The sequence below is a fragment of the Lissotriton helveticus genome, chromosome 4_1 (genome assembly GCF_964261635.1).
Source record: "Lissotriton helveticus chromosome 4_1, aLisHel1.1, whole genome shotgun sequence".
Classification (NCBI taxonomy): Eukaryota; Metazoa; Chordata; class Amphibia; order Caudata; family Salamandridae; genus Lissotriton; species Lissotriton helveticus.
Window position 1 is genome coordinate 1403217150 of NC_136063.1, and position 23202 is coordinate 1403240351.

Here is a 23202-nt window from a genome sequence, read left to right on the forward strand (position 1 = left end):
GGGATAGGACCTGTGCGTATGCGGAAAGAATTTGACTGGTACGTCCTGACAAAAACATTGTGCTCCTCGTCAGCGAGATTAGTGAAGGTGCCTAGATTTCTATAGGTTAGGTCAGGGGGAAGATCCTTTAGAGTGGCAGCGGCTCAATTGTGGAACAGTCTCCCTTGGGAAATTAGGTAAATCAGGGAGCTCCTCCCCTTCAGAAAAAGTGTAAAAACCTGAGTGTTCCCCAAGACTTAGTGGCCGGTCCCTGCTCCCTCTCTCCCCCCTTAAGCTACTTTAGCGCCAGGATGCCTGCTAGGTGACAGTGCGCTTTATAAATCGAAAAAATTAAATAAATAAATAAATTATTACCTATCCTGAAGGAGGCAAAAGCTAGGGGCCACTTGTACCAAAATAGCATTTTGCCATTACCAAGTAGCGATTTTTACAGAACCGCTATTTGGTAATCGCAAAATGCTATGTATGTATGGAATCGCCAAAGATTGTAGGATTCCTTAATATTACCTAATAGCGATTTGGTACATAGTGAATCGCTATTAGGCAATATTGCTCCATTCGTTCCTATGCGGAGAGGCCCATAGGTGCAAATGGTTTTGCATTAGCTAATTTGCCATTACCTAATTGGTAATCGCAAATCGCTAAGGCCCCCTTGAAGGACCACATAAAAAATGAATGTGCACATGTAAAGCACACCTGCCCTCGTGCGCCAGTGCGCACTGCATGGCACATTGAGAAATGCAGTTTTTTGCATTTTTCAGTTTGCACATGGTTACCATTGACTTGAAGTCGAGCGTAATTGCATGTTCCTAAATGCACAGTTTGCATTTGGAAAATGCTTTGTACATGTGCTTACAGAATTGCTAATTGTGATTCCATATTAGCATTTGCAATTTTAGGGAATCACAAAAAATTGTGATTACCTAAATTTGCGACTGCAAAGCCTTTTATGCATCATGAAAGGCTATTTTGCATTCACAAATGGCCGGATTTTGTGATTTGCATCGTTCACAAATGCAAAATTGTTTCATACATGTGGTCCTAGATATGGTAGACATGCTATGTTTAATGTACAACCGTTATCATCATTTCATACCTGTGTGGCAGTGGTTAGTTGTAGCCAGCGCTCAATCATATTGAAAAAGTGTTAATGTCTCTTAATCGAAGGCACAATAGGCACTTTATTATTAAGAGACCTGTTCCTTATATTCTATGTGATCAACAATCTAGATATAGACTATTGTGTGTTTTTATGTATATTAACTTATATGATTGGTTCTCTGCAGAACTTCTTTTAATTATATATTTTGAATGTATAAATCATGTTTTTATACTTGATGCTTTTAGGGTCCTTGGCTGATGAATAAAGTATTTTGATGATGATGAAGAACTCCAGTCAATCAGTGCTACTCCACCTTCACCTTTTGTCTTCTCTGGAAAGGTGCAAAATGGAGCCCTTGTACAGACTAAGTAATCCATAGCGGGTTGACACACTTCATTTAAGCGTGTTTCAGTCAGACCCATGAAACCAAGGTCTACGTATACGATCACGTCATCTATTTCTATGTAGTGTTGACAACTGATCACTGACCGCCATAGATTTATACAGATACAAACGTATAACGCTACCTGCTATGTATGCTTAGATAAAAGCCTGCTTCAATATTAAAGCATGGTAATGTATAGATACGTCCTAAAATGAAAGAAGTGTGGGGCATATTATCAAGAACAGTGTTAAAATTATCGCCGGTTTAGCGGCAGAAAACTGCAGCTAAACCGGCGATAATGGGCTTGATAATATGCCCTGGAGAATACCCATAGAAGCCCATGTTCACCCCAGAACATGGGCTTCTATGGGAATTCTCCAGGGCATATTATCAAGCCCATTATCGCCGCTTTAGTGGCATTTTTCTGCCGCTAAACCGGCGATATTTTTAACACCTTTCTCTTGAGAATTCCCCTGTGTTCTTATATATTTGCTCATCATCCCCTTGAACATCGTTAACAAGAAAAGTGACAATATGTATGATTAAAGCTTTGTTGTCACAAAAGAGGGTTTAGTTTGCTATTGTATGAAAGTAAATTAAACATTACACATAGGCCTGACGTATTGTCAATATTTCAAAGGTACTTACATCCACGTGCATCCACAGTCCATGCTTTTCACATACATCAGCAATATCAGCAAGAGGGTCAAAAGCTCCGAACACTGTTGTCCCAGCAGTGGCACTGACATAAAACGGGATATATCCCTGAAAAAAAAACAAAGTCATACATTAATTAAAAATGAAACAAGGATGTCTAATTTCTATGCTTTTTGGGTGTGGTTTAGGGACAGATTTAGCTGTTGACCAAAGCCTATGAAATGTATGAAAAATATTAAACAATATACATTAAACAAAGCTTTGGGCCATCCCTCTTCGGCCATTGTTTGCTCAAAGTGTCATTCATATGTTGTAACTGCCCACAAGACCGCGTTCATGAACGGGGAAATTGATCAGCCCCATTCGAGCATTACTTGTTGGAAGTTGTTATTCAACTATGTTATCTTTCCAAAGGCCAAGCATTCGTTGTTGGAAGTACTAGGGGGCATATTTATAAAGGAGTGATGGAGCGTGGCTTAACAGCTCGCTACGCCACTTCTAAAATACAGTGCTGCACAGTATTTACAACAATATGGTGCAGCCCTGCGTTCCCCCTGAAATGGCCAAAATTCAGCTGCCTAGCCCCACCGAAGGGACACCTTGCTTCACAGTGCAAGGGTACCTGCATTGTGGGGAATGATTGTTTATGCGCAAGAAGGTGTCCCTTCCTGCACATAAAAGACCCTAATTGGCGATTTGCAACTTCTACAAGTGTGCTGCTTTGTACAGCACATATAGAAGTTGCAACTTGTCAAGGGACACCATCCTGCACACAATCATGCATGGTGTTTTTTTCTTTTTTTTTTTGAAAATATGTTTATTTGCATTTTTAAAACAGTGCGCTACAGTGTCATGTGTAAAGATAAGATAGTTGAGGCATAGTAGTACGTCAACAGAAACCAGCAGAATTACAGCATTCACATAGGAGCAACTTCGTATTTCAATCAGCACATGGGCCGCTAACAAATAACGTGGTTCTAAAGTCTCATTCCGAATCAGAGCTAGAGCTATCAGTATCCGAAGGTGGGTCGCAGAGGTCCCCCCTGTACTTATTCCACGCCCCCCAAATCTTTTTCCATTTCCTGGGACAACCTCTATTTCGGAACACTGCCCTTTCTGCAATCATCGCTGCGTCCATATCTTGCTTCCAAGCCGATATTGTTGGTGACATTCCCCCACCCCACCTCTGCGCTATATTCCTTTTTGCTACCATCATGCCTAGTGTCATCCAGCTCTGCCCATATTGTGTGAGATCATTGGGTTCCCATATGTTTAAAAGGCAACGCTTGGGGTCAGGCAGTATGGAGAGTCCCTCTGATTGAGACATGGTGCGCATCACCTGAACCCAGTAGTGTGCAATTCGGGGGCAGTCCCATATCGTGTGGTAGAAGTTCCCTATGTCCCCGCATCCCCTCAGGCAGTATGGGTGTGAGATCCTTTTCATCTTATGCAGTGCGTCCCTAGTGTAATAAGATCTGTGTAGTATGCGTAGTTGCACCAAGCGGAGACGTGATGAGACTCCCACTTCTTTCGGAGACTTAGTCGCCTCCTGCCACTCCGAGTCATCAATGTCTCCACAGTCGTGTATCCACTTCTCCCGCAGGGTCTCCAGAGGGTCAGGTAAATTGTTAACGAGTTTTCGATATGTCAGAGATGTCGCCTTCGACGGCATAAAGTCAGTAAGTAGCCTGTCCTCAAGCGGGGACGCTTCCGGGACAGGCTTATCAGACGATAACGCTACCGTCAATGCGTGGCGTATCTGGATGTATCTGAAACGTTCAGTTTGCGCCAGATCATATTGTTGTTGGAGCGTTTCAAATGACAGCACCTGCCCCTTCTGCCATAGATCGCCAATGGTTGAGATGCCTATAGCATCCCATCGGTCGAAGCCTTTGGAGTGCCTGAGTTTCCCCAGCTGTCTTGCATACCATAACGGGGTTAGCTGTGTTAGTACTCCCTGCCATTTCAACCTGCTCAGTGTCGCATGCCACACAGTGAGCGTGTGACGTAGAGGGCCGAACTTGGTGGCGACAAGCGATTTATCATATAGGGGGGCCAACATTCCGGTGAATCCCAACTGCGCCCTGTCCGCCTTTAGGGCTGGCTCAGACTGGGGGAGATGAAGCCATTGGTTAATGATCTTCAACTGTGACGCCCAATAGTAAAGGTGAACGTCTGGAAGCGCTATGCCTCCATCGTACCAGCTGCGCGTAAGCTTGGCCTGCGCTATTCGTGCAGGCTTAGGAGCCCAAAGCAGCATCGAGACTTGCGCAGCGATGGTTTTAAAGTATGTGGGAGAGACAGGATAGGGCGTATTTTCCAAAATGTAGAGGAAACGGGGAAGGGCCATCATTTTAAAAAGGGCTGCCTTTCCTAGCAGTGTCAGAGGAAGCGATTCCCAGTGTTGTATGTCACATTTGAGGTGATCTAGAGGAGGCTGCAGGTTATGTGTATAGAAGTCGGTAGGGTCAACCGTGATGTACATCCCTAAGTATCTGAACCCGGTAGCAGAAATCCACAACGGGCAGGCGTCCGGCAAGCGTGGAACAGGACCGTGTAGTACGTACATGGTGGATTTGGACCAGTTGATTGAGTAGCCAGACGCTCGGCCGTATGCCGTGCAGACATCCAGCAGGGTGTTAATCGAGCGCTTGGGAAAGGTGAGATATAACAGAACATCGTCAGCATATAGCGATATCCTGTCTTCCCACTCATCCGTCCAGCGGATACCACTAATAGTGGGCTCCCATCTTATCCACTCAGCCAATGGTTCGAGGACCATGGCAAACAGCAATGGGGAAAGCGGACAACCCTGTCGCGTGCCCCTAGACAATGGGAAGTCTGCCGAAATGTGGCCATTGGCAGCAACATGCGCCATAGGTTTTGCGTAGAGTAGACGGATCCAGGAGCAGAACTTCGGGCCAAAACCAAAGTGGCGTAGCACCGCAAACAAGAAGGGCCAGTGGACCGTGTCAAACGCCATATGGGCGTCTAGAGAGAGGATCACAGCAGGTTCTAGTAGGTATGTCGCGCGCGCCATTACACCGTGTACTCTGCGCAGATTGAGCGCTGTATTTCTGCCGGGCATAAAGCCCGACTGGTCTTCGTGTACGAGTTTGGGTAAATGGGACGCGAGGCGCATCGCCAACAGTTTCGCGAGGATTTTAGCCTCAGCGTTGATGAGGGAAATCGGGCGGTAGGACGCACATTGGTCAGCTGGTTTTCCTGGTTTCAATATAGCCACAATGGTGGCCGTGCGCTGATCTAATGGAAGTTCCCCCACCTCCAGACTTTCCGTAAACATGCGCAGCAAATGCGGCGCTAGCGCGCCCGCCTGCTGCTTATAAAAGTCAACTGGTATGCCATTTGGTCCCAGTGCCTTACCCGTCTGCAGGGCCTTGAGTGCCAATTGTATCTCGTCGGTTGTTAGGTCTGCGTCTAAGGCCTGTGCCTCCCCTTCGGTCAATGCGGGCATTTTAAGATCTTTGATGTAGGTGTATGCCTCATCCTCCGAGATCGTGGAAGCCGACGAATACACCGTTTCATAGTGTCGGGCTAGCATGTGTACTATGGCGTTAGGGTCTCTAATGGGGTCTCCTCCCTCCAACGTCAATTGTGCTATCCACCTGTCCCGTTTCTCACGTCTGTCCAGCCAGGCCAGTAATTTGCCCGCTTTGTCGCCCACCTCGTAAATTTTGTGTCTTGTGGTTGACATTTGCAGCTTGACTTCCTCTGTCAGGTGTGTTTTGTGTCGAAGTTGTGCCATCTGTAAATCGTGCGCCGTAGCGGTGTTCGGGTCAGTTGCGTGCTGTGTCTCTGCCTCCGCTACCGCCGTCTCTAGAGCGAACAGTTCCGCTCGCCCCTCTCGCCTAAGCGCTGTAATGGAGACTATTGCATGCCCTCTAACCACTGTCTTGTAGGCCTCCCACAGAGTGATACAGGAGGACACTGAACCAACGTTGTCCCGGAAATATTGTTTAGTTCGTACCCTGAGCTCTTTCTTGATCTTAGGATTAAGGAGGTAAGCAGCGCGGATTGGGTAGGTCCGACGCCGTGTGGGTTGGTGGTGCGTGTAGGTGATTATCAATGGGGAGTGATCTGAGATGCCCCGTGGTCGGATCTCCACCTTGAGCACGGTGCCCGGGCCACCCGCTGAACCAAGAAAATAGTCAAGTCTGGTGAGACTATTATGGACGCTCGAGTGATAAGTAAACTGGTGGTCTAGGGGGTTGTATTTCCTCCAGAGGTCCTCTAGTCCCATAGCTGTCAGGAACCCCCCCAATCGTGTTGTACCAACTGGAGCTAACTTCGGGGGTACTCTATCTATCAAGCTATGAGCCACTAAGTTAAAATCTCCCCCTAGAAGCAGGTCTCCTTCAGGGAGTCCTAGCAGGAAGGCACTAAGATCTGACAGGGCCGTCGCCTGTAGGGCTGGTGGAATGTAGACTGAGACAATATTTATGGGTTTTCCCTCCCATTGTGCATGGATTGCGGCAAACCTACCCGCCGCATCAGACCTAGCTGACTGTATAAGTAGGGGGAACTGTTTCTTTACCAGAACGCCGACTCCCCTGGACCCAGAGGTGAATTCGGAGTGGGCTACCATGCGGAAACCCCATCTGTCCATTGCTTTCGTGGCCGCGCCAGTGAGGTGCGTCTCTTGCAGGAGTATCACCGCTGCCCCCTCCCTTTTAATGCACTTCAGGACCAGACCTCGCTTGATTTTATCACCAAGGCCTCTGACGTTCCATGTGAGTACAGACAGGGACGGTGTTATCCCCGCCGTGCCGTCCTGTGGAACAGTGCGTCTATCAGCCCCAGTCATCATGGATCAGTGTGTTAAATAGGGAATCACCAGTTTCCGTGATCAAAAACACCATGCCATGCAGTTTAGATCGCTGTATCGCAATAACATAGAACTGAACAGACAACAAGAAACATACCCCCCTTCCCTCCCCCCTCCCTGCCTCCCTGCCGTACGGACTCCAAACTGCCCGCCACCCCAACTCAGCAGAGTGCTCACGATCCCTGTCAAAAAACAACGTTGCTTACACGAGCATAGGAGGTGGAAGTCCAAGGAGGACCAGAAGACCCCATCAGTTCCAGCATCCCAGCTAAATTATGAGCGTCACAGTAGCTAGGAATGGAGGTGAACCTCAATCAAGAAAGTTCGGGCTCACCGGACATAGTCCACAAATGAAAGGGAGAAGTACTTCTCTCGAGGCATCAGGAGTCATTCTCCAGAGTCTGCGGTCGGGTCGGTCTCGTTCTTCTCCTCCTGTCCGGTCATGTTCGACTCATCGGTTTCTCCTTGTTTTCTGCGTCTGCTGTTCTGTCTGCCAGAGCCCTCCGCCGGACGCCATCCCTCGAGCCTCCTCCGGAGTATCAAAGAACCAGGTCTTTTTATCAGCTACTACCCTGAGGCGTGCCGGGAAGAGCATGGAGTATGGCAATTCGCGGGACCTCAACGTCTTCTTCACCTCAATGAAGCTTCTCCGCCGCGCCGCCACCGCCGTCGTGTAGTCCGGGAAGATTGAAATTTCTGCATTTTGAATCCGCATGGGCGGCGCGACCCTCGCCGTTTGCAGAATGGCGTCACGATCTCTGAAATTGAATATGCGCGCTATCACAGGTCTCGGTCGCGCCCCGAGACGCGGGCGCCCCCCCGGGACCCTGTGCGCTCGTTCCACTGAAAAAAACTTTGAGAGGCCTTTTGGTTGCAGTACGTTTTTCACGAGGTCCTCTATGTAAAGGTCCATGGCAGGCCCCCCCTCCGATTCTGGAAGGCTTATAAGGCGGATATTATTGCGCCTAGAGCGTCCTTCGTGTTCGTCCATTTTGTCTACCAGGAATTTGTTGTCATCTTCTAATCGTGCCACTCTTTTCAGTAGCGACGCAGTGTCCGATGTAAGGGTTGTAGTGACCTGCTCCACCGCAGTGACCCTGGACGACATTTTTTGTAGATCTGCCCGTAAAAGCGTGACATCCGTCGATATTGACCCCACCGTGGTCTGTACCTGGTTCAGAGCCGCCATGATGTCTTCCAGCGTTATGGCAGGAGTAGAGCCGCCCTCCGCACCCTTAGCGTTGGACCCCTTTTGCTCCGTCAGCGAGGGGAATTCTTTGGCATAGGCAAATTTGTCGAGCTTGCTCTGTTGGGTCCCACGGGTACCCCTGCCGCTCATCGTGGGGTGTTGAGGAGTGCTGCCTCAGGACGCACTGTAGAAAGTTGGTGGGCGTACTGTTGGAGGGTCCGCGCCTCAAGTCGAGGAAGCCAGGCCAGAAGCAAAGAATTGCAGGCGATCGTCTCCCAAGGCGTGCCACCTATCGCCCCCCTTACCGCACACGCCGCAGGTGCGCTGCGAGGGGACACCAGTAACGGGAAGCACGCTTCAATCACATAGGCGCTAAGTTGTTGCCTCAGGAGACGGCCCAAACTGCAGGAGTGCGCCCCAGAAGTCAATGGGGGGACGGAGCGTGTTCAATGTATGTGGGTCCCAGAGGGGCGCAGGGGCGCAGGTCCGGGCCGGGTCAGTTCTCAGTGCCAGCGGTGCCTCAGCGGCGGTTGTCCCAAATCGAGGCCGGGGCTCACACTGCAGCTGCAGGCCGCCAACTCGCGCTCGATGCAGCTCCGGGCTCCGGTGTCACAGAGAGCTCGGAGCAGGATCAAAGAGCGCCGGTTCACCTCCGCCACAGGGTTCAGCTGCTTGGGCTATGCTTGATCAGGATATTTGGCCGGATTAATACGGGGTAACGGTCTCACCCTCGGAGCCTCACTAGGTCGCGGCCATCTTGGTCGATCGCCGGCCATGCCCCCCTTTTTCTGTTTTTATGTGTGTTGCACAATGCAGCACACATAAAAACAGCAAAAACAAGGGGAAATAAAATTTCTCCTGGTTGCGCCCTGTTAAGACCAGGTTTTCCCTGGTCTTAATTTTGGCACTGCCTTATATTTACGCCACACTTGAAAATTGAGGGCAACGCCTAAATCAATGGGTGTTGTGGCGGAATGCCCACCGCAACACCCACTGCCCACCCCTTTTACGCTAAGTACAGCGTGAAAAGGTGCCTTATTTACAAGGCAGCATTAAGCCACATTTAGTGACCTAACGCTGCCTTGTAAATAAGGCAAAGCCCGTAACGCCACTACAACATCAAAATAAGTGACGTTCTGGTGGCTATAGGGGCTTGCGATATGCGCCCTAGGTGTCATGACTCCTGGCATTGTCCCTCTGTACTGTGTAAATCCACCACAGAGGCAAGCACTGCGAGGGAAAGAAGCCCTCTCTGTTGACAGTGTCTTGGCCCACCAACATGCAAAGGACTCATTCATTTGCCGGTGCCATAACCTCCTACACATGGGTGCTCTATGAGCCCTGAGGCTGGTATGCACAGCCATGAAGGGGGATTTCCCCTTTGAGTCTAGTGTTACTGCCTGGAGCATAAACCACATTCTGCGACTATTTTTCAATATACAGATTTCAGTTCTAGGTTCAGAGGCCAGAATTGGCTCTACTACCCTGGCTAACAGCCCATGATACGATGCTCTGGAGCGCGATCTTGAAACACAATAGTTCTTTATTTAAGGACTTGTGGCTTATTTAGACGCCAAGCCGGACAAGGCCTTCTTACGCTCTACACTGCACCCAACATTATTTATTGCAGAGCCCTTTATGTGTAGCCATACATCTGTATCGTGAGGGTCATTGCCCCTACAAGCCCTGACGAAGTTCTCCATGAGAGAACAAAACGCGTTGGCTGAGTAAAAAGTTTCTATAATGTAAAAGACTTGAAAATAAAGACTTTTTGGAAAACTTATTATCATTCTCTGGACTTCTTCACCCGGCGCACACCCATCCCTTGCTTTGCATAGGATCTGGATTACAGAGGCGTCACCTGACGGCTGATACCCGGGCTTGTTGCGCAGGACTTGTAAACAATTTAAAACTAGCATGTGGTGCAGAAGCATTAGTCTGCCATCCTTTCCTCTTTGTTGCAGGAGACTTAGTCAAATCTGGGAGAGTCTTCCTAGTCTGTCCGACGAGGAAGAATAAGGAAACACGTTGGATTGTTGCAGACACTACTCTTCCTTACATCCTCCTGTCTAGGTCATTCCTTCTGGGGAGCTGACCTACCACAACAGTGTTAGGATCTGGCATCTTTGGCGTGGTTTCCCCAGACTTTTTGCCTCTACCTCCTGTACTTTTTTTGATGCTGTGCTGGATTTAGTTTTTGCTGGTTAAGATGCTTTGGACACTTTGGCACTGCTGATCAGTGTCGAAGTGAAAGTGCTCCCTGAGTAAATTGGTATTGTAATTGGTTATCCATGATTGGCATATTTGTATTACTAAGAAGTCCTTAGTAAAGTGCACTGAGTGTGCCAGGGCTGGTGATTCAAATGCTACTAGTGGTAGAAGGCTGATAGCCAGAAACCGGTCCTTGGATGCTTGATTCCGGTCTGGGAAAGACATGGCTTGGTAGTTCGGACTGGACTGTTCCCATGAGGCACAGGGTCAGAGCTGATTTGCATATAGCCAGTGTCTAACCCAGGGTGGTGTGGAGTGTAAAAAAACGATGGATTTAGGCCCAGATCCTTGTACTGGGGTGAATGTATGACATTGTTCTACATTCTGTCCATCAACTGTGTTTTTTGCAATTTTCACCCCGAGTGTGCTGGGGATGCTCAGACGTGAGTCCCCGGCTCTCCACACCACTGGAGTCAAGCTATCCAGGCTGATGAAGGCTGATAGCCAGAAACCTGTCCTTGGATGCTTGATTCCGGTCTGGGAAAGACATGGCTTGGTAGTTATGACTGGACTGTTCCCATGAGGCACAGGGTCAGAGCTGATTTGCATATAGCCAGTGTCTAACCCAGGGTGGTGTGGAGTGTAACAAAACGATGGATTTAGGCCCAGATCCTTGTACTGGGGTGAATGTATGACATTGTTCTACATTCTGTCCATCAACTGTGTTTTTTGCAATTTTCACCCCGAGTGTGCTGGGGATGCTCAGACGTGAGTCCCAGGCTCTCCACACCACTGGAGTCAAGCTATCCAGGCTGGTGAAGGCTGATAGCCAGAAACTGGTCCTTGGATGCTTGATTCCGGTCTGGGAAAGACATGGCTTGGTAGTTCGGACTGGACTGTTCCCATGAGGCACTGGGTCAGAGCTGATTTGCATATAGCCAGTGTCTAACCCAGGGTGGTGTGGAGTGTAAAAAAACGATGGATTTAGGCCCAGATCCTCGTACTGGGGTGAATGTATGACATTGTTCTACATTCTGTCCATCAACTGTGTTTTTTGCAATTTTCACCCCGAGTGTGCTGGGGATGCTCAGACGTGAGTCCCAGGCTCTCCACACCACTGGAGTCAAGCTATCCAGGCTGATGAAGGCTGATAGCCAGAACCGGGTCCTTGGATGCTTGATTCCGGTCTGGGAAAGACATGGCTTGGTAGTTCAGACTGGACTGTTCCCATGAGGCACAGGGTCAGAGCTGATTTGCATATAGCCAGTGTCTAACCCAGGGTGGTGTGGAGTGTAAAAAAACGATGGATTTAGGCCCAGATCCTTGTACTGGGGTGAATGTATGACATTGTTCTACATTCTGTCCATCAACTGTGTTTTTTGCAATTTTCACCCCGAGTGTGCTGGGGATGCTCAGACGTGAGTCCCAGGCTCTCCACACCACTGGAGTCAAGCTATCCAGGCTGATGAAGGCTGATAGCCAGAAACCGGTCCTTGGATGCTTGATTCCGGTCTGGGAAAGACATGGCTTGGTAGTTCGGACTGGACTGTTCCCATGAGGCACAGGGTCAGAGCTGATTTGCATATAGCCAGTGTCTAACCCAGGGTGGTGTGGAGTGTAAAAAAACGATGGATTTAGGCCCAGATCCTTGTACTGGGGTGAATGTATGACATTGTTCTACATTCTGTCCATCAACTGTGTTTTTTGCAACTAGTGGGCCTACAGCACTGATTGTGCCACCCACATGAGTATCCCTAAAATAGTGTCTCAGGCCTGCCACCGCGGTGCCTGGGTGCAGTTGCTAACTGCCATGCTTCCCTGGTCAGTGTCCAGACTGGCCAGGCCTAAACCCTTCCCTTTCTGTGCACATTGGACACCCCTATATAAGGCCCTAGGTACCCCCCTGGGCAGGGTACAGTGTATATGAAAGGTAGAGCATGTACTGGTGTGTGACATGCTCTGGTAGTGAATTACAGTAATTTTCGTTTTTCACTATTGAGAGGGCTATCTTGCCTATAGGCTATAATGGGGAATGCTGTGTATACTGTTTACCTGCATATCTTCCCATAGGAGCAAAATAGAAAATTAAAGTCTGATATCCCTGAACTCAGAATTTAATAACACATCTTTTAGGACAGATGTTTTTTAAATCCTGTGTTTGAGAACAGCACTTTTAGAAAGTGGCTGTTCTCTTGTCTGACCTTTCTGTGGGCCTTGGCCTGTTTGTGGCTGTTCTCTTGTCTGACCTTTCTGTGGGCCTTGGCCTGTTTGAGAATTGACTGTCTGGTTTGTGAGTGACAGGGGCTGGGGAGGCCCCAGGAGGTTGGATGAGTCTGCCCTAGGCTAAATGACTGCATCTGCATCTTGATTGGTGGGAGGGGATAGAACCTGGGCCTGAATAGGGCTGTGCCTGCCTTCCACAATGCTGGCTCCACCTCCTGCTGGGCGGCTGACGACCCTGCCCCTCTCTCTGAAAGGAAAGGAGAAGACAGAAAAACAATATGCTCAGGAACTGACCTGAACTGGTTCTGACCATGCCAAGGCCTCTCTGCCTCTAGAGAACGAAGGAAAGACAGGTATAAAAAGGGCTACCCAGATTACAGAAAACTAGATCATCCTGGAATCAAGAAGGAGCCTCTGTCAAGGAGAAAGCTAGAAGACTGAAGAGGTAGGATTGTCCTGCTGTGTGCTTGTGGACTGATCTGCAGTTGCAATGCTGCCAAGGAGAGGGGAAGGATCTTGCTGTGTGCTGTGTACCCTTGCTTGAAGAGATCTACAAGGGCCTGAGGAGAGCTGGCCTCATGTTAAGAAGTCCCAGGAACAAAAGGACTTCCCCCCAGCTTCCCCCCTGAACTCTGCTGAGTGAGTTCTGCCCTTCCTAGAGCGCTTTATCAAGTTGTGGGGCCTCTGGAAGTTGTGCCTGCTGTTTGGGGAGCTGGACAAGGAGAAAAGAAGACAATCTGCAATTTTCACGCATGGCATGCTTGCGGAGCACAACCCTGACAGTGTAAGGAAATCCCAGGCGCCGCGAAGATCGAGATCGTCGCAGCACCTGTTGCCAGTGCAAGAGCTGACACTTCGTTCCCTTGCGGAACACATCAGCCCGGTGCGGAAAGATTCCTGTTGCTGCGAGTATCATCGCAGGGCCTGTCGTCGCTGGGTAAGATCGCCGCACTGCTTGCTTGTGGACCGCATCACATCGCTGCAAACATCGTCGCATGAGTTGAGCATGAGAGAACTGGATCTCAAGGCCAAGCAGCTGGATTCTGGTTCAAACGGTGGCAGCGCACAGCCAGTGCAGGAGGGTAAAGTATATATCACCAAGGATTTGGCACAGAATAACAATAGGAGTGAGGATATCTATGCCTGGTTTACCTCGTATGGGATTGCTCTGAGAATGAATGGTGAGCCTGAACAGCATTAGGGGCGGGCCTGTGGAAACATTTTGAGGCTTCTGGGAGGGGTGCGCTAGAGCCCTTAGAATTAGCAGGTACCATGACCTACCCCAATATAAAGGCGGCCCTATGTCTCACGTATGGACTTACTCCAGAGCAGTATAGACTGCAGTTTAGGAACTCCAAGAAGAAAGAGTCTGAGACTTGGATGGAGTGTGTGAATCTGTACTCACGTGCACTTGAAGGTTGGATGAAGGGCAGCAAAGTAACTGATTATAAGGAGTTGTTGCATTTAATTAATTGGGAGCACTTGAGAGGTGTTTTTGTTCCAGAGCTGTGCCAGCATCTTTTAGACAGCAAACTGACAGACCCTATTGAGCTTGCTAAGGAGGCGGACCGCTGTACCAGTACCAGGGTCCACAGAGGAATTGTGGGTACCACAGCCAAAGGTGGGCAGGGTCCCCAGCAAAAGAGTGGGGGGAACAAGGGTAACCAAAAGGAGTTCTCTCAAGGGCCCCAAACAGACTCTTTAGTTCCTGCATTGATTTTCCTAACTACCATTGTCTTTCTTGGGTAATATGAGAGATGTCTGATCTAATTCGGAATGTCCAATCCGCCTTTTTATAAGTCCCTACTTTTAAACCTCCTGTCAGGATTTTTTCTTTTAATGTAAATGTTTTAAAGTTCACCAAAATCTTCCTGGGGTTTTTCTTTCCTGGTTTTTTAAAGTAAGGATCACGATGAACTCTTTGAATGTCTTCTTCGAGGGTTTTCTTGTCAATATCTGCATTAATTTCTGCCAAAAGGTTAATAGTAAATGATCTTATATCCTCACCTTCTATGTTTTCGGGGACATTTAGCAATCTAATGTTATTCCTTCTTGCAGCGTTTTCCAAACTCTCCAGTTTTTCTTTCAAGATCTTATCCTCCCCCCTTAGGGCCTGAATGTCTTGTGAGTTCTTCCCAACCTTCTTTGTTAGATTTTCGACCGTTGCCTCCACAACTCCAACTCTATCTGAAATAGCATTCATTTTAGCTTCAAGAGTTTCACAGACTGATTGAATTTTTAATTGGTTACTCTCCGAAACTGCAAACTTGTCTCTGATCTCTGCTAATAGTGTATTTAGTAGTCCTTCAGTGTGAGATGTCGCTTCTTTCTCGCATAGTGCATCTGAAGTGCCTAGAGGACTTGGGGAGCTTGATTCATCTGATATAGCACCTTTCCCTTTCCTGTCACCACCGTATTTGCAGAGGGAAAGGTAACTTGTAACAGGTTTCTGCTATCTCGCCGGTCTCGCCATTCTCTTGCCAAAGTACTTCATATCTGTTCTGTAGAGCTAAAGGTTCCATCTCTCTTAGAGTATTATGTCTTGGAGCAGTCTTGCTACTTTCCACCACCACAGTTGGCTCTAAAATAGTAGGTATATTAACTTCTTTTATCACAGGCTCTGCACCCTGAATCTTAAAAAAGGATCTTAACGACGGTGTCACTTTTGTGCTGCTTAACTTATTTTTAGTCTTTTTTCGATCTTTTTTTTTTAAGGGGCTATTAGTATTAGCCTTTTATTTTAGAATCGGTTCAAGAACTCTTATTTTCTTTACTTTTGAAAGTGTCTCCTTAGTAACTGCTTGTGTGGATTCTTGGTTCAACACCTCGGGGGGAGAGCTATTTGCCCCCCAGATGTCCCTACTCCTAGGGGTGTATCTACTGATTTTATTTAACCCTGTATGTAGACCTCTTTCCTCGCCTTCGAGTCGCTCTACTTCCCTTCCCAGATGCAATTTAGGCCCCCAATCTTTCCCCCTTCTCCTTACCGGTATCATTGATGTGATCCAAGCATTAGGCTCAACCCCCCAACGGCCATCTTGTTCCTCTCCTTCTTTAGTTCTTAATTTTTTCTGTGTTCTTATTGATGTGTCCTGGGGTGAAGCAGTTTGGTTTACCTTAAGATAAAGGAATAAATCTGCTGGAGCTGAATTTCTTCGCAAACTAACTCTGACCGAGACGTTACTCCTTTGTGCCAAGCTGGCCGCAGCCTCTGACCATCGAACTCTGCTAGGCGTTGGTCTCCCTCTTGCCGCCACCTCTGCGCTTTTCGGGGCACCGGACGCCGGCTACCCCAAATTTCCTCGACTAGAGAAAGCTATCTTCATGAAATGTATCCACTTTTAGGAGTGCTTTAAGTGTTTAAAGAGCAGGTTGGATCAGACTATATACCTATATATATATATATACCTGACCTCAACTACTGTGAATCTCTCCTCAGCGCGTCTGTCCAACCCCTTTAAGTTCCAAGGGGGGGAGGGGACGATGAATAGTAGGTGGATAATAGGTATTGAAGAGATGAAAAAGGTAGATTTTAAGGATATTCAAGATGTTCTCCTCAAAATCCCACCCCCGAGGGAACCCCCCCGCCACCCAGACGAGCGTCAGGGGACCGGAGCAATCCCGAGGTGCGCAGTGACCCCCCAGCAGGCCGGCCCGCCGTCCACCACAGCATCACCTCAGCATACACTGAAAATGCTGCGCACCTTCCCCCAACAGAACGCAGACCAAGAAGCGGCACGGCAGCACAAGCAGAGACGAGCGCCGACCAGGGGTCGAACAATGGGGAGAGGGGCAGCAGCGAAAACTGAGCCGGCCGCAGGGAGGTCAGACACTGCGGCACCTAACCTCCTAACCCCCGTGAGCAGCAGTGTAATGTCCAGGGAAGGAGGCGGACCAAGCCGAGGCCCATGTCCATGTCTGACCCAGAGAGAGCCGGCGTTGCGAAGCGGCAGATGCAGGTGCCGGTAACACCGTCGGGGGGAAGAAAATATTTTTTTTCTTAATCTCGGAGAGAGTTAGATCCGTGTTTTTTCGTTTCCCATTAGGATTCTATGGGTTTCGAGTTCCAAATTGTCATTCTGTACGCCAGAGAGCTTTGAGCATGCGACCGCTACTAGCTAGCGGCCGCCATTTTCCCCGCCCGTGGCCAAGTGTGTTGAAATGTTCCACCAATGGTGCATTGGCCACCTTGCATCTCTGACGACTCATGTGTTGGCAAATCCTTACTCTTATTTTTTGTGTGGTTTAGCCAATATAAATTAAATTACAAGGGCATTTTATTGCATTAATGACATTTGGAGTATTACAGTTAGAAAATAGTTTGTGCGCAGTTCATAAATTATTGTATACAAATTGACTCAATGGTATTGTTACATACACTACAATCACTGCATTTACGATGGCCCCTAAGTGGTGTCGAACATCAGAAGTCACGTGAGATGAGTTCTAGATGGTAAAAGGCTCTGACTAAATGATCTTTAATATTTCTTTTTTTTAAGGTAAATAAAGGACGCTCTAGGGACAGTATTCCTGAATTCAAAGTATGCCAATGGTGTGCAATTATTTTCTTTAGCTCGTTCGAAATGAGTGCGAAATGTGGTCACACAGACCATTTTGTTCATGTAATTCTTGGATTTGGGGAGAGAAGCGTCTCCCGTGGACTGTATCATGCCCTTTGTAGGAACTGGCTATCAGTTTGTGTGGGTAACCCCTGGCAATCAGTTTAGATGTCAATGTCTCTGCTTCTTTGAAGAAGTCATGTTTAAAGAAACAGTTCCTGCAGGTCCTCAAAAATTGTGAGTATGGAAGTGAATCATGATGGGCTTTGGGGTGATGGCTAGAGTATGCCAAGTGCGTATTCCGTTCTGTAGTCTTGTGATATAGTGCTGTAGATAATTCACCCTCTTCATGTCTAATCATTAAGTACCAAAAAGATGTTTTTCGGTACTGAATTGGAAGGTAAATTTATGGTCTTTACAGTGGTATTTTACCACATCACGAATGTCGTCAAGCCAGCCACGTTCCCTTTCCAGATTAGGATAGTGCCATCGATGTATATCCTCCAGATTATTATGTTGTCATGAAACGGGTTATTGTCAGAGAGTATTAGGGTGTTTTCAATATTGTCCATATTGAGAGGGGCAAAGTTGGGAGCATAAACGGCTCCCTTGGAAGTACCCTATATTTGTTGACAATACTGTTTTGCAAAATCGAAAAACATTCTTTCAGAGTGTCAGTGGTAGCAATTCAAGAATTAATTCAGTGGGTACAGGGTGGGAACATTCTCTTCTGTCCAGGGTTTTTCTATTGACCTCAATGCCTTCAATCTGGGGAATGTTCATGTATTTGGATTTGACATCCAAAGTACACAGAAGGTAGCTAGTGTTGTCAAATGGCATATGCTCAAATTGGTTTATCATACCTGTGCTATCTTTGACCTTGCATATAGTATTGGGTACAAAACCGTATATATAAAAGTAAATATATCAGCCAAAGGGCTCGAATACAGACCCACAACCTGAAACAATAGGTCTACCTGGGGGTGATGTCTGGTTCTTGTGTATTTTTGGTAAGATGTATTTTACTGGTGTCCGGGGATATTTTGTATTCAGGAAAAGTTCTTCATTCATGGTAATGTATCCTGCTTCACGACCTTTCTTGAAAATGGAGGAGATTGCAGTTTGCAATTCCTTTGTAGGATCCCCTGTAAGTTATATGTAATGTTCCTGGTTAGATATTTACATCCCAATCTTGTTCTTGTATAGATCAATATCTTGTAACACAAGATATTACAAATTGTGAATCGCTAATATGGAATGCCTTCCCATTCATTCCTATGGGCCTAAAGGCCCATGGGAATGAATGGGAAACCATTCGCAATTTGTGATTACCAAATAGGTAATCGCAAATTGCGAATACAATTTCATGGGTGATAGGGGGCCAAAAGGCCGTCCTGATTCACCCCCAAAATTGGCATGTGTGCACATGTGGTGCACACACATGCCCTAAGTGCATGTTTGTGCGCCATGCACTTAGAAAAATGCAATTTGTAGCATTTTACTAAGGAATTGCAAATTGCCATCAACTTGAAGTTGTTTAATAATTTGGTATTCCTTAATGCTAAATTGCAATGTCAGATTGCTTCTTGCATTGCAGTTAAGGAATCACAAATTGCCATTCCCTAAATACATTCGCAAAATAGGTCATCGCAAATTTTGCGATGACCTATATTGCGATTGGGTTTGAGCTTGATGCGTCCCAAATGGCTAAATACCGGTCTCAATGGGGCCGATTCGCAGAATCGGCCCATTTGCGACTGGTATTTTCTTGATGCTTGTTCCCCAAAAACCTTATGTTGTTCTAAATTAGAAATATCTTTTAGTCCCAATTTCTCAAAGGTATGTATCACAGGTGATATGGATGAATTGGGAGGTGAGAAGGTAGAAGTCAGACGAATACTAGTATGTACACTAGTCTGGGTGCAAGGGTTTTCCTGGTAAAAAGCATGTAATCTGTTCCTTTGAAACAATCTGAACATGTCAGTTAGTGATTCCCAAAAATCTCGTCGGACTGAGGGAACAAATGACAGACTTCTTCTAAGTAATTATGTTTTAGTAGATGACACGTTATGTGCAGAGAGATTAAAAATGGGGATAGTTTGTTCATCATTGGTGCACCATGAGGTGGATCTAGGGTTCCTGCTTACAGAGGTATCACATACTGGTAGCCCCACTGATAATATTTTTGACATGTCTGTCCATCGCCTGGCATGTTGAATTGCCATTGAACTTGACCTCTCCCTCGCCTGGAAGGTCTGAGTTGGCCTCCTCCTAAAATTGGGATTGTGGGACGTGCTAGCAGAGCTTGTGCCCTTGCCAGGGTCCAAATTATTAGAGGATTCTGCTGAAGAATCACTAAATGTGATTAAATTCCTTTGCTTCATGAATCTGACCCCAGGGATGTTAAAAATTGGGTTTTCAGATGTTTCTATTATTATAGAAATCTTCATTGAGGTAGGGGTAGGTCTTTTCAATTATGCAATATCGTATATTTTTCTACACTTGTTTTCCCAATTTTTTCTAACAAACATTTGGCGTCTGTTATTAGACTTGATTTAGAGAATATGTTTTTCTAGATCTAGTATTTCTTCTAGTAGTTTTTTGAATTCCCAATAGCTGTGTCTATACCAAGCAGCACCCAGTGCCTGGAAAAGGTGGCGCAGATGTAACAAAAGGCTTATTTTTTTTATCACCCGTAAAAAAAAAAAACAAGGATATTTCTGAGCTGAAGGCCTCTTGGTATGGTGTCAGCCTTTAAGTAATCATTCCTAATGATGACTCTGATCTCAAAGCCTGTGAGCCACTGCAATCAGTGACCCATGAGGAAGAGCTTTGCTGTCATGAGCTGAACCTGTAAAACTTCTGAAACATAAGGGATAACCATTCTTTCAGAGATCTAAAGCTGAGAACTGTGAGATATGCTGTATGTGTGATCGTCTATGGATAGGTTTCCTGTACCACGATTGAGACCCTAAAAACATGTAGAGGAACAGTTTTCCAGTCACTGTAATTTTATTTTATTTCCTACATGTAACCACTAACCTTTGACGCTGAGTGTGTGAGTCAATGCATGAGTGTCTGAGTGTTTGAATAGGTTTGCAAGTAGGTGTGAGAGAGTATGAGTGGGGCTGTAAGTGAGTATATGAGTGTCTGGGTAAGTCTGCAAGAGAGTGTGTGAGTCTCTGATCTGGTCTGTGAGTCAGCGTGTGAGTCTCAGAGTAGATCAGTTAGTGGGTGCGAGAGACTATAAGTGATTCTGTAAGTGGGTGCATGAGTGTCTGACTGTGTCTATGAGTGGGTGTTCATGTCTGAGTTTGTCTGTGAGTGGGTGCATGAGTGAATGGGGCTGTGAGTTGCTGTGAGAGTGTCTGAGTTGTTCTGTGATTGGGTGAATGAGTGCCTGAGTGTCTGAGCGGGTTCTGCTAATTTTCAGCATTTTTTCTGTAGGCCTGGGTAAAGCTCGCAAAGTTTTACTCCGCATAATTCCACGGAATAACAGACATAAACAATGGAGTTCCATGAGCGGGAAGAGTATTGGTCGGCCAACTCTAATGAAGTTCACTTGGCTGCTGAGGGTCGTTGGGGCCAAGAACCCCCATTGTTGCCCCTAGTAAGTCTCCCAAAGCAGGATTGATGAGACCTTGTCGGAGACCTCGCCCCCTTTCTCAGCAACTCTTTCAATGCACCTCCAGGCGCATTACTGGTTGGCAGATGAAGTTCCTTGGTTGCTGAGGGATGTTGGCCAGGGACCACTATTGTTGCCACAAGTAAGACCCCCACAGTGGGAGTGCTGAGCCCTCATCGAAGTTCCCGCCCCCTTTCTCAACCACTCTGCAAAGGGGCCTCTGGCACACTACTGGTTGGGGGACGAAGTCCTCTTGAGTGCTGAGGGTCATTCGGTGCCAAAAATCACTATTGTTGCCACAAGTAAGTCCCCCACAGCGGGATTGCTGAGACCACGTCGGAGGCCCAGCAATCATTCTTAACCACACTGCAAACACGCCTCCTGATGTACTACTGGTTGAGGGATGAACCCCCCTTGGCTGCTGAGGGTCAGTGAAGGGCCAAGAACCCCTACTTTTGCCACAACAAAGTTCTCCCACAGTGGGAATGTTGAGACCTCGTCGAAGGCCCTGCCTCCTTTCTCAACAACTCTGCAGCCTGCCGCCTGGTGCAGTACTGGTTGAGGGATGAACTCCCCTTGCCTGCTGAGAGTCATTGGGGGCAAGACCCCTTTTTGTTGCCACAAGTAAGACCCCCACAGGTGGATTGCTGAGATCTCGTCGGAGGGCCCAACCCCTCCCTCAACTACTCTGAAAAGGGGCCTCCTGAAGCATTACTGATTGGGGGATGAATTTCCCTGGTTGCTGTGGGATGTTAGGGGCCAAGGACCCCTATTATTGCCACAAGTAAATCCCCCACAGAGGGATTGATGAGACTTTGATGGAGGCTCCGCCCCCTTTCTCAACCACTCTGCAAATGGGGCCTCCTAGCACACTACTGGTTTGGGATGAAGTCCCTTTGGCTGCTGTTGGACTTGGCCCTTTTTGCAGGGTCATCCCTGAACTTTTAGCCTTCCTCCTGGTATTTGTTCTGACCTTGTGTTGGTGGTTTTAGGACTCTGGGCACTTTATCACTGCTGTCCACTGTCAAGTGCATGTACTCTCTATGGTACACGTGGTAAGATTGGTCTACACCTGTTAGGCGAATTTAGTTTACCTATCAGTCCCTTGAAAAGTGGAATTTCAAATACCCAGGGCCAGTAAATTAAATGCTATTGGTGGGCTTGCATTGTTGCTTGCGCCACCCACCAAAGTAGCCTTTCAAACCTGTCTCAGGCCTCTGCCATTGCATGGCTTGCGCGCGCGGATGTATGACGTTTCAACGCATGCTCTTACAACGCATGCCATTACGACGCAGGTTTTACAACGCAAGTCGTTACAACGACTTGCGTTGGGGGGGCGCTGGATAGTGAATAGTTTCATTTACTATTCCAACTCCAGTCCCCGTGGATAGTAGGGAAGGTGTTGGATAGTAATTAAACTATTCCCTATCCTAGAGCGCCCCCAGCGCGATGAGTTGTAATAACTTGCATTGTAAAAGTTGCGTCGTAATGGTAGTGCGTTGTAAAAGTTGAGTTGTAAAGGATGTTCCCCTGCGTGCGCAGTTTACTGCCGCTGTGATGTGGCACATAAAGTTGTTGCCACGTCTGTGACTCCCCATTTACTACACATCAGTCAACACTAAGGTAGGCCCTAGCTAGCCCTATGGGCAGGGTGAGCTGTAGGTAAAAGGTAGGACATGTGCCTTAACTGTATGGCAAGTCCTGGTAGTGACAAACAGCCATTTTGGTTTCTCACTACTGTGAGGCTGTCCTTTCATAGGAATGCATTGGGGATTCCCTGATATGCGTTTCAGTGGTAATTCCTGACATGAGAGGAGTAGAGTGGTCAAGTATAGTATGTTTGGAATAGTGGTAATAAATGCTGCGTATTTTAGAAATGCCACTTTTAGAAGTGGTACAAAAGGGGGGTGGTGATGGACGGAGCATCTGAACCAATCAAACACTCACACCCAAACAACAGATCTGGATTTAATCCATCACCATTCTTTAGCCCACTCTGCCACCCCAGTTCCGACATGGCCATATGCAAATCAGTCTGACCCTGTGCCTCATGGGAACAGTACAGCACAAACTGCCATGCCATGCCGTCCCTGAACCGGAAACAAGCTTCCTAGGACCGGTTTCAGGCATTTCAGCCGTTTTCAGCCAGGCTTGCTTGAATCCAGTGGCAAAGTGAGCAAGGGACTCACGTCTGAGCATACCTTGCCAACTTATGGCATACAAAGTGGTACAAAAGGGGGGTGGTGATGGACGGAGCATCTGAACCAATCAAACACTCACACCCAGTCAACAGATCTGGGTTTAATCCATCACCGTTCTTTAGCCCACTCTGCCACCCCAGTTCAGACATGGACATATGCAAATCAGTCTGACCCTGTGCCTCAAGGGAACAGTTCTACCCGAAC

The 23202-nt window shown here is 47.4% G+C and overlaps 1 protein-coding gene across 3 annotated transcripts in view; it reads right to left on the bottom strand.

Annotated features, from left to right (window-relative positions):
• LOC144829132 (glutamate decarboxylase 1-like) overlaps positions 1-23202 on the bottom strand; it is a 927195-nt gene that overhangs the window by 184393 nt on the left and 719600 nt on the right. For all 3 annotated transcript variants that reach the window (XM_078687953.1, XM_078687955.1, XM_078687954.1), the window contains exon 9: positions 2136-2252. In XM_078687953.1, the coding sequence (XP_078544079.1) occupies positions 2136-2252 (117 nt within the window). The remainder of the gene's footprint in view (positions 1-2135; positions 2253-23202) is intronic.